The 14,759-nt window shown below is 55.4% G+C and overlaps 1 protein-coding gene across 1 annotated transcript; it reads right to left on the reverse strand.

Moving 5' to 3' along the window:
• Window positions 1-754: 754 nt before the first annotated feature.
• TLE5 (TLE family member 5, transcriptional modulator) lies at window positions 755-10,435 on the reverse strand. Its single transcript, XM_070415760.1, is given in 8 exon segments — window positions 755-1,766; window positions 1,768-1,854; window positions 1,943-2,017; window positions 3,729-3,791; window positions 4,419-4,463; window positions 5,741-5,804; window positions 8,846-8,943; window positions 10,089-10,435. Coding segments are annotated over 8 exon segments (594 nt in total). The 5' UTR covers window positions 10,116-10,435; the 3' UTR covers window positions 755-1,631.
• Window positions 10,436-14,759: the final 4,324 nt, after the last annotated feature.

A 14,759-nucleotide genomic window follows, 5' to 3' on the forward strand; every position in this document is an offset into this window, starting at 1 on the left:
TCTCCTCCTTTTCTCTTTAGCAACATGAGACAGTTCCCCGAGGCCAGTGGGCCGTCACCACCCATCATCCTGCCTCCCTTTCTGTGCACTTGCCCCCTGCCCATGGGAACCCACTGGATTAGGGAGGCAGATGAGAATTCCTTGCACTTTAAAAAGTCCTCTGGGTGCTCCAGCTCCCCGAGGGTGGGATTTCTGTGTCATACAGTCCTTGCAAAGCTCTTGCAAATTTGGGATGCCCACCCAAGTCCACATCAGGAAATCTTTCCTTATGGCTCTCTCTGGGGCGGGGGGGGGGGGGGGGGGGGGGGGGTCTGACTTGGGCGGGGTGGGAAGGGGAGGGCCTTCAATCTGTTCTTTGTGGGGGAGGGGTCCAGGTTCAGCTGGGGGTCTGCATTCTCTGATCTGGAAAAAGGGTCCATGTGTGTGCGCACAGCGGGGTTAGATTCTGCAGTCTCAGTATCTTCTGCTCTAAGGGAAAAGAATGTCACTTAGGGGCCTTCGGGCCTGCTAATCAGAAACCAGCTCTGCTAACCCTCCAGCACCTGGGCTGGCTGTGTGACCTGCAGCCTCCAGCTGACCCTCTCTGGTCTATGCATCAAGTTAGGGAGGACACTTATAAGATGGGCTCATCTAGGACTCTCGATATTTGGTCCTGTAACAGAGGAGGGAGCCCAGACATAAAAGAAGTCCTCTTCTCCCTGGGAAGGGGGGGAACCACAGGCAGCCCGCAACACAGAGGCAGGGACACAGCAACCAACCTTCTCACATCTTTATTTGAAAGGCACAGCTAAGCCCACCCTCGATACAGCATTTTCACTTCTCTGCAGAGTTCAAACGACTGAACACAACAAAAGCTGACAGTCTAAAAGGCTATATACAGACACAGGTGTGGGTGTTGCTTTTTTTTTTTTAAACATTTTGTCTTTTTTTTTTTTAATATCCCCTTTCTTAAAAGACAAGCTAGTATACTGGAAAAAGAAAAAAAAAAAACCAAGACAACTTGAGTACCCTCATCTTTATTCGGGAAAGGGAGAAGGGGAATCTTGGGTTGCCCACCCCCACCCTGCTCACCCTGGCTTAACTTTCATCCTTGGTGGGTGAGGAGAGGAGGAGAGAGGACCAGGTGGGCATGAGCATCTGAAACTAGCAGAGGTGAGTGAGTGGGAGGTGGTGGGAGAGACAGGGGTGCCCAGGGCAGGAAGGGGCAGCTAGCATTGTGTTTGCATGCAGTGCCAGGGTGGGAGGCTGGGATGTGCCCTACGGGGGCCCAGCAGGCATACTGTCAGTTACACATGTGCAAAATGGGGAAGTGCAGGGGGTGTTAGACTTCTTGAGGTTTTGCCTCCTGACCTGACCTCCCATTTGCATCTCCAGGCCTCAGCTTGCCTTATCTGTGGTACAAGCAGGTATTGACCCATTCAGGCTGAAGGGGGGGTGGAGGAGGGAGGCTGGGAGCCAGAGCAAAGCTAGGGGGGGGTGGCACACAAGCAGGGCTAAAGGCCCCAGCAGCTACTATAAATACTACCGGAGTTTAGCCAATCCCGAGCTATACTGTCTTGCAGTGAACATTCCCCTCTCTCTGTATCTTGTGTCTCTTCTTTGTCCCCCACCCTCCCCATCCCGGCCACCAGCTAATCCGACTTCTCCCCATCATCCTCCTGGTGAGTGTCACCGTCGTGCCCATTCTTGTCTTCCTTCGAGAGATGGGCCTGGGAGCCCAGCGCAGACAGCGAGAGGAGGCCAGTGCCCGCGCTGACCGCCGGCAGGGGAAGGTGGCTGCAGCCCCACGGGCAGTGGGGTCAGGGGCAGGGCCAGAGCCTGCAGCTGAGACAGCTGGTGGGCTTGGAGCTGCTGCTGCAGGACAGAGGGAGGGGGGATATTAGCCACTTCGGGCCCACTGGCCACCTGTCATCCTCCCGCCCACCCTAGACCCCAGACTTACTCGGATGATGGAGTTCAGCTCTGGGGCCGTGACCTGCTTAGCTCTCTCGATGGCTCCCAAGACTTGCTGCTGGTGCTTGAAAGAGAGAGGACACAGGGGTTTTGTGTCAGCCTGGGAGAAGCCCTCCTCCCACCTGGCCTGTTAGTGCGATCCCAACCCCCGTGGCTTTCCATCCCATCAGCAAGCCCCCTCTCTCTAGCTGCTTCCTTTCACCAAGCCTCAGTCTCTTCATCTGGAAAATGGGGACAAATGGAGATGCACAGAAAACCCAAAAGGGTTGGGGCCAGATACTTAGGGAAAAAAAGGCCTTTGGCTGAGGAGAGAAACCTTGGATCATGATGCCACGTGCAAAGAAAAGTGCAGTGCACGACCTGGTCAACTGTACAGGGAAGTCTTTTTAAAAAATATATATTTTATTGATTTTTTACAGAGAGGAAGAGAGAGGGATAGAGAGTTAGAAACATCGATGAGAGAGAAACATCGATCAGCTGCCTCCTGCACACCACCTACTGGGAATGTGCCCGCAACCAAGGTACATGCCCTTGACCGGAATCGAACCTGGGACCTTCCAGTCTACAGGCCAACGCTCTATCCACTGAGCCAAACCGGTTAGGGCTGTACAGGGAAGACTTGTTCCTTCAAGAGCTCAGACTGTGCTGGGAGATGTGCTAATCCAAGCTCCTGTCCTCCCCGCACACGCCCTGTCCCTGGCCATGAATTCTGGCAGGGCTGGGATATGAGTCTAGGTTTAGGGAATATCTCCCACCTATTCCCACCCCTCCTTGAAAGTCAGTCTCTCCTGCTCTCAGATGCTAGAATCTGTCTTGCTTTCTGCCTTGGCTGCTGGGAAGCCCCGTCATGAAAAGTAAGCACAAGTCTAGGTCTGAGGGCTCCCAGACCCTCTTCTCTGGGATTTTCATGGTGTCCTTCCGGAATGGTCCCAAGACACACACATCCCCTAAAGGTCCCTGAGATACGGGTAGGGCTTAAAGAGGGAATGATGAATTATCGACAGTAAACCTGGCAGAGAGCAGCAGCTGGGCCTTACTCGGTCGGGTGGGGCACAGGTGTGGGGTCTCTGTGGAGCGGGTCTTACACCAAGAGTCTGAGAACCCCAAAAAATAGAAGAGGAAGAGCGGGGCGCCTGGTTCTCCTGGATGTGTGCATGTGTGCATGTGTGCCTCGCATCTGTATACATCTGTGTATGCAGCTGTGTCTGCTTGTGTATCCGTGTCCATATCCACGTTTGTATCTGTGCACGTGTGCGTGTCTCTGCACCTGTTGCACAAACATGTATCTGTGTGTGCCTATGGGTATGTGCACCGTGTGTATCTGTGTGTTGCATCTGTTTAGCTGCCTCTTTGTATGTCTTCGTGTGTGTGCAGAGTGCCTCCTGCACACACCGCTTGTCCCTGGCGTGAAGCAGCCCACAGGCCTGGCAGGTGAATCTCAGGAGGATGAAAGATAGAAGCAAAACAAGGGAAAAAAAAACTCCTGGTGCAGCCCTTGGCATAGCTGACATTTTTACAGTGAAATGACTCACTCAGGCTAGAAATTCCAGAGTAGGGTGAGGCCCCTCCTTCCCCAGCCCTGCACCCCTGGGGGTTCTCCAGCCTGGGGATTTTTCTGCACAGGCAGACTAGTAGCTGGGAGGTCCAGAGAGGGGAGGCATGTGCCCTGGGGCGCCCAGATCACTGCTGCCCAGGTGACTGCAGTGGGGAGGACCTGGAGCAAGTTCATGGCCCATCTATGGCCTCTTCTCTGAGCTCCCGGGGACCCAGCTTACCTCTTGGGAAAGGTAGGGGAGGACCTGGGCACAGATCCCATTCAGCCTCTTGACAATTTCAGCCTAAAACAAACACACACTCTTTAGTCCCTAGTTCTCTCCCAAGCGCAGGTGCAGACCAGCCCGAGGCCCGGGGTTCTGACTAAGAGGAATCAGCTTAGCCCAGGGTGGGATCAACACCTGGGACCCCGCTGGCATCTCATCAGTGGCAAAGGCAGGATCTGAGGCTGGTGCTCAGCCCTACAGCTAACAGTGCAGGCCCAGTCCAGAACCCAGGCTGGGCCACTCAGGATGTGGGTGGCCCTGGGAAGATGACGCCCAGCGCCTGGTAGGAAGTGAGCACTCCGTGGGAGGAAGACAGTGCGGAGCAGTGGCATTATTATTCTGTGACATCCTTGACAGTGGCCTCCTCAGGGCAGAGATGGCTAAAGCAAGGCGGGAGGGCGAGAAGCAATCTTCAGGTCTTACCAAGTGAGTGAGTGTGAAAACACACTGTCACAAAGGGGTGGCAGATCTAGGGAAGGCCTCTGCCCCTCCTCCTCAGGCAGAACAACCTCCCAGGGAGGCCTGAGAAAGAACGGGGGTGCTTGGGAGGGAACAAGATCGGAGCACCAGGGCAGGCTTGGCATCCGGCCAAGGGGCGGGCTCCTACCTGCCTGGGGGTGCCATGGAGAGAGCGAGAGGGCGTACCTGCTTGTGCATCTCAATGTTCAAGCCATAGGACATCTCGTAGTACTGCAAGAGGGGAGACAAAGAGAAAGAAATGGGGGCTGGTGAAAGGTGGGGGGGCTCAAGTGACAAAGAGATATGGTGACAGAGACAAAGGGGGAGGCAGAGCAGGGAAAAGCAGAGAGAGGCATGGAGTAGGGAGCGATGGAGACAGGCAGGTGGGAGGGAGATAGAAGGAGGGGGGAGGCACCCACACCCGGAATGGGCCCAGGTGCCTGGTGGGGCTGCTTCCAGAGCTGAGGGAGCGCTAGGGCCTCAGCGGCAGCCTGGCTCCCTGGTTTCTGAAAGAATAATCCAGCCCCACCTCCCCCCCAACACACACACATTCCAGGGCTCCTAATCTTTTATCTTTATGTGTCTTGTCTGCGGGTGGCCCCAGACTGCAGGGAAGTTTGCCTTCCTGGGTATAAATAATGGAAGATAAACAAAGCCTGCTGGGCTTGGCTCTGGAGCCAGGAGCCCCCTTCCCCCAGCCCCAGATCTAACCCTGCTCCCTCGCCCGTTCTAAACCCTCTCATGGCTTCCCATCACCCTCCCCGCCACCAAAGCCCAGTGGTTCCTAGGCCTTTGCTTAGTCCTTTGTCCTCCCTCCTCCATCCCCCAAGCTCCTACTCATTCTTCAAGACCCCAGGGGCAATGCCCCCAATTCTCCAAGCAGGGGCTTCCCTCTGGCGTCCCCCGGCCCCCTCCTTCTGGAGCTGGGAGCTGTAGTGTCAGTCTCTGCCTCCCCCACAGCCTGGGAGAGCTGGGCTAGAGACTGGGCCAAGGCAAGGGTTTTCTGATGTGGAACTCACCACGTGGTGAGTATGAACCAGCAAGTGATTCTGGCAGTGTGGATGGGCAGGCTCTCCAATGTCAGTGGGAAGGAGGCCTTGTTACCCCCTAGCCTCCCACCGACCTCAAAGGGTGTCAGCCTCCTGGGGGGCAGGGGAGGAAAGCCCAGGAGTCCTCTTCCCAAAGCTTGGGAGAGGAGGGGTTAAGCACTGGGATGCCTGGATGGTGGGGGCGGGGATCCGGCTGCTCCCCCACGTCAGTTCCTGGCTTCCACAGCCGCTGCCTCCTCTGCCGGCTGCCAAGGACAGCCAGGGGACCTGGCAGGCCCAGGCTGCAACCCGGCGGTTTGGCAGCTCCACCACCGCCTGGGCCTGCAGCCAGGCCAGCAAGGTGGACCCTGAATCCTCACACTTCCCAGAGGAGGTGGCCAGGTTTCAGCGGCAGCTGCTGGTGGTGCAGGCCGGTCTGGGCTCCCCCCACCTCCACCCACCGGGCCTCAGCCGGCTCACCATCACATAATGACGCTGCATCTCCGACTTCTCGCTGGCCAGCTTGTCACATTCGAGCTTCAGGCTGAAAAAGAACATGGGACGGGGTGGGGGCTGGGCTTACCCCCAAACTTTGACAGGAGACACACACAACACGACCTCCTCTGTGAGATAGGGTGAGGGGAACCTCAAGTTCCCTAAGTGTAAAATGGGGGTTAAGAAACCAGCCTTGCAGATCTGGTGGCGGAGAAAACGATAGTGATAATAAAACAAATAACAAGTCTGAGCAAACACCCTGTGGGGTCAGCCAGGGATTCAAACAACCTTTTACCCATCCCCCAAACCTGTACTGTGAGCATCGCTCCTTTTACAGATGATGCAATGGACACCCAGAGAGGTTGAGTAACTGGCTCAAGGTCACAGAGCCGGGAAGCTGGCTTCAGAGCCACACTCTAACCACAAGGGAAAACTCCAACAGGGGAAGGACAAATAGAAACTATGAAGGGGCCCAGGAGAGGCCCAGGGGCTGACCCATAGGGCCCTGGGTTGGACTCACCAAGTAATCTCCAATGGGGCCCAGCCCCTCTTCTGGCCTTGATTTCACCAGGGGGTAAAAGTTCTACTGTTGGGTAATAAGAGGTGGGGACCCCCTGGCCTCTCTCAAGCTCAGCCAAGCAAGGAGGAGCTTCAGGCATTTATTAAAGCTTCCCCCCACCCCCACCATGAAGGCCTCCTGGGGGAAAGGCAGGAAAGCCCAGGAGTCAGACAGCACAGACTCAATCCAGACAGATTGGGTTCAAAGTTCAGCCCTGGGCCTCGGATGCTGTGTGACTCGGGGCCTCAGTCTCTGTGCCTGTTAAAAGTACCAACCTCCCTGGTGGGAAGATGAAAACGAAAGGGATTAAATCAGAAATGTTCTTAGAATAATGCCTGGCGTATTTTAGCCCCCAATAAATGCCTGTTGATTGCACAGTCACCCCAGGAACCTGTGTCACTGCCAGACTGACCATAACTGTACACCCAGTTCAGAGATGAGCCATGGCTAGGGTGGTTGTGACACTCCCCCGTCTTGAGTTTGTTTTCGGATTTTTTTTTTTTAAAGTTCATTTGTTGCTACATTAAAAACAAACCCAGCCCTGGACAATCTGGCTCAGTAGTTAGAGCATGAGCCCGAGGACTGAAGGGTTGCGGGTTTGACTCCGGGTCAAGGGCACGTACCTCATACCTCGGTTGCAGGTTCAATCCCAGGAAGCAACCAACTATTCATTATGTGTCTCTCTCACATCAATATTCTTCTCTCTCTCCCCGCTTCCCTTCCACTCTCTCTAAAAATCAATGCAAAACACAACTTCCGTGGGTGAGGATTAAAACAAACAAACAAACAAACAAAAATAAGTGGGGCCCGGTAACTCAGTTGTTAGAGCATTGTCCTCATACACCAAGGTTTGGGGTTTCGACCTCCGGTCAGGGTACAGACAAGAATCAACCAATGAATGCATAAATAAGTGGAACGACAAGACAACTCGATGTCTCTCTCTCTCTCTCAAAAAAAAAAACCACAACAAAAACACAAAGAACCACCAATAAATTTAAAACAACAACAGGCAATTTCATCCCAAATTCTGGATCTCTGGCTCCTCTGGAGGCCTTGCAGACCCTGTGTGTCAACATGGTAGGAGCCCTCATTGTATGGCGGGAAGCCCAGGCCAGTGGATGGAGTCTGCAGAGCATAGGGAGGGATGTGCTTTACCCAAGGACACAGCACTACAGCGGCACTCTGACCCTGGTCTCAGGGACGGGCAGTCCTAGTGCTCACTGGGAGGTGGGCACGGCCCAGACAGGTGGGGAGGGCCCCCTGCAGGGGCTCAGAAAGGCCAGGCCTGCCAGGCAAAGCCCCCAAACTCTCCACATCATGGGACCAGAGCGAAGTTCCTGCGCCTGCCCTTCCACCACCAATGCCTCAGTTTCCTCATCTTTGAAAGGGGCACAATAGAACAGCAAGGAAAATAAAGTAAAATGGTGTGTTTTCAGTAGGTAACTCTTTGGGAGCATGGGAAGGACCCTAAGAGGATGGATGTTTGTTAAAATAAAAAGAAAGACGATATATCACTATTCCCCCTTTCTTCTGGAAAGATCTTTTTGGGTGGGTCCACTAAGGTCCAGAGAGGGCCCAAGGCCTTGCTGAAAACGGTGGCCGGATCCCCTTCTGATTCCCAGGCAAAGCTCTCTTCTCTAACAGAGCTGTTGAGGATTTGCATTCTTCAACCCAGAAACGGGGTGCACATCTCAGTTCTGTCACTTCCTCGCTGTGCTTCCCCTAGATCAGTGATGGTGAACCTTCTGAGCGCGGCGTGTCAGCATTTTGAAAAACCCTAACTTAACTCTGGTGCCGTGTCACATGTAGAAATTTTTTGATATTTGCAACCATAGTAAAACAAAGACTTATATTTTTGATATTTATTTTATATATTTAAATGCCATTTAACAAAGAAAAATCAACCAAAAAAATGAGTGTCATAGGTTCGCCATCACTGCCCTAGATACCCCTAAATTCTCTGGGCTTGGTTTCTCTAAGTGTGAGTTACAGATAATAGTAGTTCCTTCCCCTCAGATCCCAATCCCAGTACATGGCAAACGTTAGAAGATTAAATTCTGGAAGGAGAATGAAAATCTGTTGGATGCCAGGAATCCTTTCCCCAGAACTGGGCAGAGAGATAACAGGCAGAAGAATTTTTTCTTTGGGGGAACTTTTTCCATTATTTTTCTTTTTGGGAGGTAGGAGGTCCAACCCCAACTCCAGTTGTTGCCAGGTTTTTAATCCACTGGGGATTGCAGTGGGGGGGCTGGGGAGCAGGGTTCTGAAGCCATACAGCTGAGTCAGGCAAATGATTTAATTTTGTGCCTCCAGTTTTCTTATCTGTGAAATGGGCTGCTCTGAAGACTAAATGAGTTTAATACTGCTACGTGCCGGGAACCGCGACCGCCTTACAATAGGACACCCTACACCTACATTTTTTTCAAGTTTTGCGTATAGCAAGGCCCACCACCTCCGCTCCAGGCCTCCTTCTTGCCATCTGCGCTGGGGGCGCCACCTCTCCCTGGGCAGGACCTGCGCCCCCAGCTCACCTGTGGTACTGAGCCTGCAGCAGCTGAAACTCGTCTTTGATGCGGTCGCAGGAGTCCGAGGTCGTGAATTTGAGTTGCTGGGGTAGGTGCGACGAGCCCTGTGGGGAGGGGACCGGCCCGGGTCAGGGCCAGGCGGGCGCGGCGGCCGCCCACTTCCCTTCGGGGCGCCCCGAGGCAGCAGCCGGCGCAGCTGCAGAGCGCGCGCCCCCCCCCCCCCGCCCCCCACACACACTCTGCCCCACTTCCCCCGCCGGTGTTTACAGCCCCTGGCGCGGGCCCCGCCCTCGCTTCCTGCCCCCGCCTCTCCCAGGGAAGCCAGCGGGGTGGGTGCACCCGGAGCCGCTCCATCCCTCCCACCCCCGGCTGTGGAGGTGTGTTTCCAAGCACGCCCTTGGTGGGGGACGGGGTGCGCCCTCTACCGCCGCTTCGAAGCGCTGGGAGGGGGTCGCAACATCCAAGAACCCCAACTGCCTCCGGGAGGGGCGAGAACAAGTCCTAGGGAGTCCCTTCCCCAAGTGTGTGTGTGTGTGGGGGGGGGAACGCGGCCTCCCCGCAAAGTCCCATTGGGGGAGGGGTGTCTCTCAGCGCCCGAAATGTAACTGGGCCCCCCACCCCAGATTCCCAGCACCCTCCCTCCAGGCCGCACTCTTCCGCGAGGGGTGCTCCTCGGATCTCCTCCGGCTCCTAGGCCCCGAAAGCAGGCCAGGCGTTCGAGGTGCCTGGTGGGGCTCCCGGGGCGCCCGAGGCCAAGGCCACCCAGGCCCGACTTGGCTCGGTGGGGGGGCGGGCCGCAGGGCTCAGGGACTAGGGTGCTGTCCGGGCGGGGAGCTGGAGTGAACCCCGCCTGGGAGCTGGGGGGGACTCCGGGCCCGGAAGCTGGGAGGGGGGCAAGGAGCTACAGTGGGGGGAAAGTCTGGAGAGCTGAGGGAGTGGGGGCAGAGTAGCGCTGGGCCCGGAGCCGGAGGGGACCGGGCCCTGGAGTTGGGGGGAGGCGCCGAGCAGGGAGCTGGGGTGGGGGGAGGGCGCATGGCTCGGATCTGGAGGGGGATGGCCCGGCGGGGAACTGGGGGGCGCAGCGCCCGGACCTGGAGTAGAGGAGCCAGGCGAGGATCTAAGGGGCTCCAGGGCCGGGAGCGAGGTGGGGGGGATGGCCCGGCCGGGAGCTGGGAGGTGCGCAGGGCCCGAACCTGGGGGGGGGGGGGGAAGGAGAGGGGGAGGGCGCCGGGCCGCGGGCCCCGCTTACCGAATGCCTGCTTTGTGGAAACATCATGTCAGTCGCTGCGGGGGGCGCGGGCTGCGCCCCGGCTGTGCGCCCCGGCTCCGGCGCCTCGGGGCGCCGGGCGGCCGCGCCTTTGTCCCGGCGCTGATCCGCAGCTCCCGGGGCCGCCGCCGCCGCCTCCCGCTCCCGGCCTCGACCGCTTCCTGCGCCCCCTCCCCGTGCGCCCGGCCCCGGCGCGCCCCGGGCCCCGCTTCCTGCGCGCCCGGCGCCCCTCCCGCCGCCCGCCTCCTCGCACGCCGGGCCGCCGCTCCTATTGTCTAATGGCGGCGACGTCGGCAGTGGCCGCGGCCTCGGCTGCGCGGAGGCTCCGACTCCACCTGCTGCTGCCGCCCGGGCCCCGTGCGCGCCGCCGAGGGGGGGGGGGCGCGCGCCCGGGGAGGCCTGCGGATCCCCACCCAGCCCGCCTCTTGCGGGCCGCCGGCTCAGTGACCTTGGGGCCGGCTCGGCCTCGGCCCTGGCAGCTGCCGGGGCCTCGGTTTCCCTGTCAAAAAAGGGGCCCCGGCAGCCCCTATCTAAACCGCCAGCGCTGTCATGGGGAGACCTGGACGCGTGCCAGGGACATGCTCTGTAACCTTGGCTCCCTGGCTGTTCTCTCGGAAACTCATTTTTCTCTTCTGTAGAAAGGCGGGGGTCATACAAGCAACACACATTTATTGAGCACCTACTGTGTGCCAGGCCCTGCTCCAGGAAGTGGGGTGGGGGTGGGGCATACAAAGTCCCAACTCTGGTGGAGATGACTTGAGACAGACAGACAAATAGTAGAGCCCAAACCCTGGGAGGTCAGATGTTGGTAACAGCTATGAAGGAAATAAATCAGTGGGGAGGGCTAGGAAGGTGCAATCTTAAACAGGGGTTAAGTCAGAGAGGGCCTCTTTGCCTGCAAAAGGACCCGAAGGTGACAGAGGGAGCCGATAGGAGTAGAGGGAATGGAGGCTTATTCAAGGAGGCAGTAGCAGCAAGTGCAAAGGCCTGAAAGCAGCCCTGGTGTTGGCTCCCAGGACCTGTGGAGGATGTGAGGACAGGGAGGCAGGGTTAGCGGCTCCAGCCTTGGAACAAGGGCCCTTCTCCCAGAAAGGCCTGTGCTTGGATTCATGATCTGCTGTTGTGGTCTGGAAATTCCTGATTATTTTTGAACAAGAGGTCTCAGAGTTCCATTTTGCACTGGGCCCTGCGAATTCTGTAGCTGGTGATGTATAGATGGTGCAGGGCCTTGCGGGCTGCAGGAAGGACTGGAGATTTTACTCTGAAGAAGGTGGGAGCCCTGGAGGGCTGTGGATGGAGGAGGGATGGCACCTGACTCAGGTTTGATAGAATGTCTCTCCCTGCCATGCGGAGATCAGGCCTCAAAGAAGCTGTTGAAATAATGCGTGTTACCACCCTGGCCAATGTTAGATACACAATCTCTTAATTCTCATACCATCATCAACCATGTAGCTTGCCCTCTACAGAAGAATAACTTTTTTGAGCCTTGCGTTTTCCCATCTGTAAAATGGGAAGTTAGACCCTGTCACTTTTCCCAGGCAGATAAGGGCCTAGAACGAGGGCCAATTGAATAAGCAAAATTTAAAGCACCCCCCAAAACCTCCAAGATAAATAATACTTTAATGTAATATTTTTAAAAACAAAAATTAATGTAAGAAATTTTCAAGGTGCCCAGCTGGCGTGGCTCCATAGTTGAGAGTCAACCTGTGAACCAGGAGGTGGTTCGATTTGATTCCTGGTCAGGGCACATGCCCAGGTTGTGGACTCGAGCCCCTGTGTGGGGTATGCAGGAGGCAGCCAATCAATGATTCTCTCTCATCATTGATGTTTCTATCTCTCTCTCCCACTCCCTTCCTCTCTGGAATCAATCAATATATTTTTTAAAAAAAAATTCATGGTGATGAAAGGAAACTAAACTTTGGGAGGTGAGCACACAATGGAATATACAAATGTAGGATTATAATGTTGTACACCTGAAATTTATATAATGTTATTAACCAATGTTATCCCAATAAATTTAATAGAAATAAATAAATAAAAATACATGATGAGCAGCCTGGCTGGTGGTTCAGTGGTTAGAGTGTTAGCCCACCACACACTGAAGGGTCAGGGGTTTGATCCCTGGCCCTGGTCAGGGCATGTCTGGGAGGCAACCAATGGATGTGTCTCTCTCACACACCCCTCTCTCTTTCCCTTTCTCTCTCTCTCCCTTCCTCCTTCTTCCCTTCCAACAACAAAAAAAAATGCATGATGAGCAAAATGCCAACCTATTATATGATGGCGGGATCCGATGGGGCCAGAGACAAGTTACAAAACTTCAGGGCCTCCCCAGTCCTGTGCTGTAAAAGAAAAGGAGCTGCTTTTAGAAAGTTCTTCACTATTCCAGCCGGGTTCTGGAACACACAGACCCCGCAAGCATCTGAGAATCCCCGATTGGGACGGGCTACATTATTTCTGGGGCCCAGGGCAAAATGAAGATGTATGGCCGCTTGTTCAAAAATGGTGAGGAATTTTGAGACGGTGATAACAGAGCTGTAAACCGAGGGCAGGGTCCTTCCCTGGAGAAGACAGGGTCCTGTGGGAGTGCATGAGTCGCCTGTCCTCAAAACTGGCCCTACTCCCAGTACACACCTCCCACACACCTCGGGGCCAGACACCCGCTCTCCTGGGAGGCCCCCTAATCTGACCCTCACCTGCGCAGGCACCTCCCAGTATTAAGGCACCTGCTCCGTGACCAGACACTTCCATGTTAACAGCCTCCAGAGCTGATCGCAGACACTCCCGGCACAGTGGGGTCAGGGCGGGGCCACAGGGAGGGACTCCGCGCTTTGCCTTTGAAGGGGAGTAATTATGAAAAAGTAATTTTCAGATAAAAGGGCCTGTCAGCACATCGCGAAGCCCAGAAGTGTGGCCCAAACTATGCATAATAAACTCACCCACATGTATGTGTCTTTACTACCTGCCAGGCTCTGCCTTAAGCATTTTTTAAAAATATATATTTTATTGATTTTTTACAGAGAGGAAGGGAGAGAGATAGAGAGTTAGAAACATCGATGAGAGAGAAACATCGATCAGCTGCCTCCTGCACATCCCTCACTGGGGATGTGCCCGCAACCAAGGTACATGCCCTTGACCGGAATCGAACCCGGGATCCTCCAGTCCTCAGGCCGACGCTCTATCCACTGAGCCAAACCGGCCACGGCTCTGCCTTAAGCATTTTAATCCGAGGTCCTGCCATTATCACATTTGACTGAAGGGGAAGTGAAGGCACTGTGAGGTTGAGTGACTTGGCCGAAATCACACAGCCGGTAGGTGGCAGAGCCAGGATGTGCACCTAGGGACTTAGACCCTTGACTCCAAGTTACTGCCCTTCCAGGGAGGGCATGAGGCGGGGCAGATCTCAGTAGAGCTGTGCCTGGGACTGAATTCTGTCCTCCCCAATCTCTGTGTTGAAGCCCTGACCCCCAATGTGGTTGTCTCTGGAGATGAGGCTTTTGGGAGATAAGCGTTAGTGAGGTCGTAAGGGCGAGGCCCTCGGCTGATAGCACCCGTGTCTGTATAAAAAGAGGAAGAGAGATCTCTCTATCACACTCAGCGTAGCAAGGCCGCGGGAGGACAGCAGTAAGGCGGCCATCTGCAAGCCAGAGCGTTCTCACCAGAAACAGAATCCGCTGGCACCTTGATCTTGGACCTCCCGGCCTCCAGGACTGTGGGAAATGCACATTTATTGTTTAGAAGCCGCCACGTCTGTGGTGTTTGGTTACGGCAGCCGGAGCTGACTCAGCTGCATTCTGCTTCGACGGGGAAGCCTAATCCCGACAAAGATCATTTTCCTATCCACCGAGATTCTTTGAGCACCTACTGTGTGACAAGCGCTGTGCAGGGAATTGAGAAAGACCAAATCCCTGCCTTGCAGAGCTGCCACTCTGGTGGGGATCATACGCACAGACATGGAGATATAAAGACAGAGATTTATTACTATTAAGAAGAGTAGAGTGCCGAAACTGGTTTGGCTCAGTGGATAGAGCGTCGGTCTGCGGACTGAGGGGTCCCGGGTTCGATTCTGGTCAAGGGCATGTACCTGGGTTGCGGGCACATCCCCGGTAGGAGGTGTGCAGGAGGCAGCTGATCAATGTTTCTCTCTCATCGATGTTTCTAACTCTCTATCTCTCTCCCTTCCTCTCTGTAAAAAACCAATAAAATATATTAAAAAAAAAAAAAGAAGAGTAGAGAAGGGTGAGTGTGAGTGAATGGATGTCAGGAAGTTTTTGGGAGGGCACAACAGCCTGTGTGAGGAAGTGGTTATCGGAACTGAGACCTGGAGGGAGCGAGGTGATGTCTAGAGGGAGATCCTTCAAGGCAAAGGGCACAGCCATGCAAAGGCCCTGAAGCAGGAAAGGCCTGGTGGTTGGAGGAACAGAGAAGAGGCCTGTGTGGCTGGAGCTGGAGCGGAGTGAGCAAGGGGGAGAGAGGGAGGAAGTGAGGGTAGGGAGGGGGTCGGGACAAGTCGTTCAGGGCCCTGTGGGCCAAGGACAGGACCTGGGCTTTTACCACAAGGGAGGTTGGAGCCCCGGAGAGCTGTGGGCAGAGGAGGAACGGGATCTGAGTCAAGATTTGCAAGCCTATCAGCTCTGCAAGGGGAGAGGTTTTGTC

This window comes from Myotis yumanensis, unplaced genomic scaffold (assembly GCF_028538775.1).
Source record: "Myotis yumanensis isolate MYYU_CA2020_CCGP unplaced genomic scaffold, mMyoYum1.0.hap1 SCAF_5, whole genome shotgun sequence".
Classification (NCBI taxonomy): domain Eukaryota; kingdom Metazoa; phylum Chordata; class Mammalia; order Chiroptera; family Vespertilionidae; genus Myotis; species Myotis yumanensis.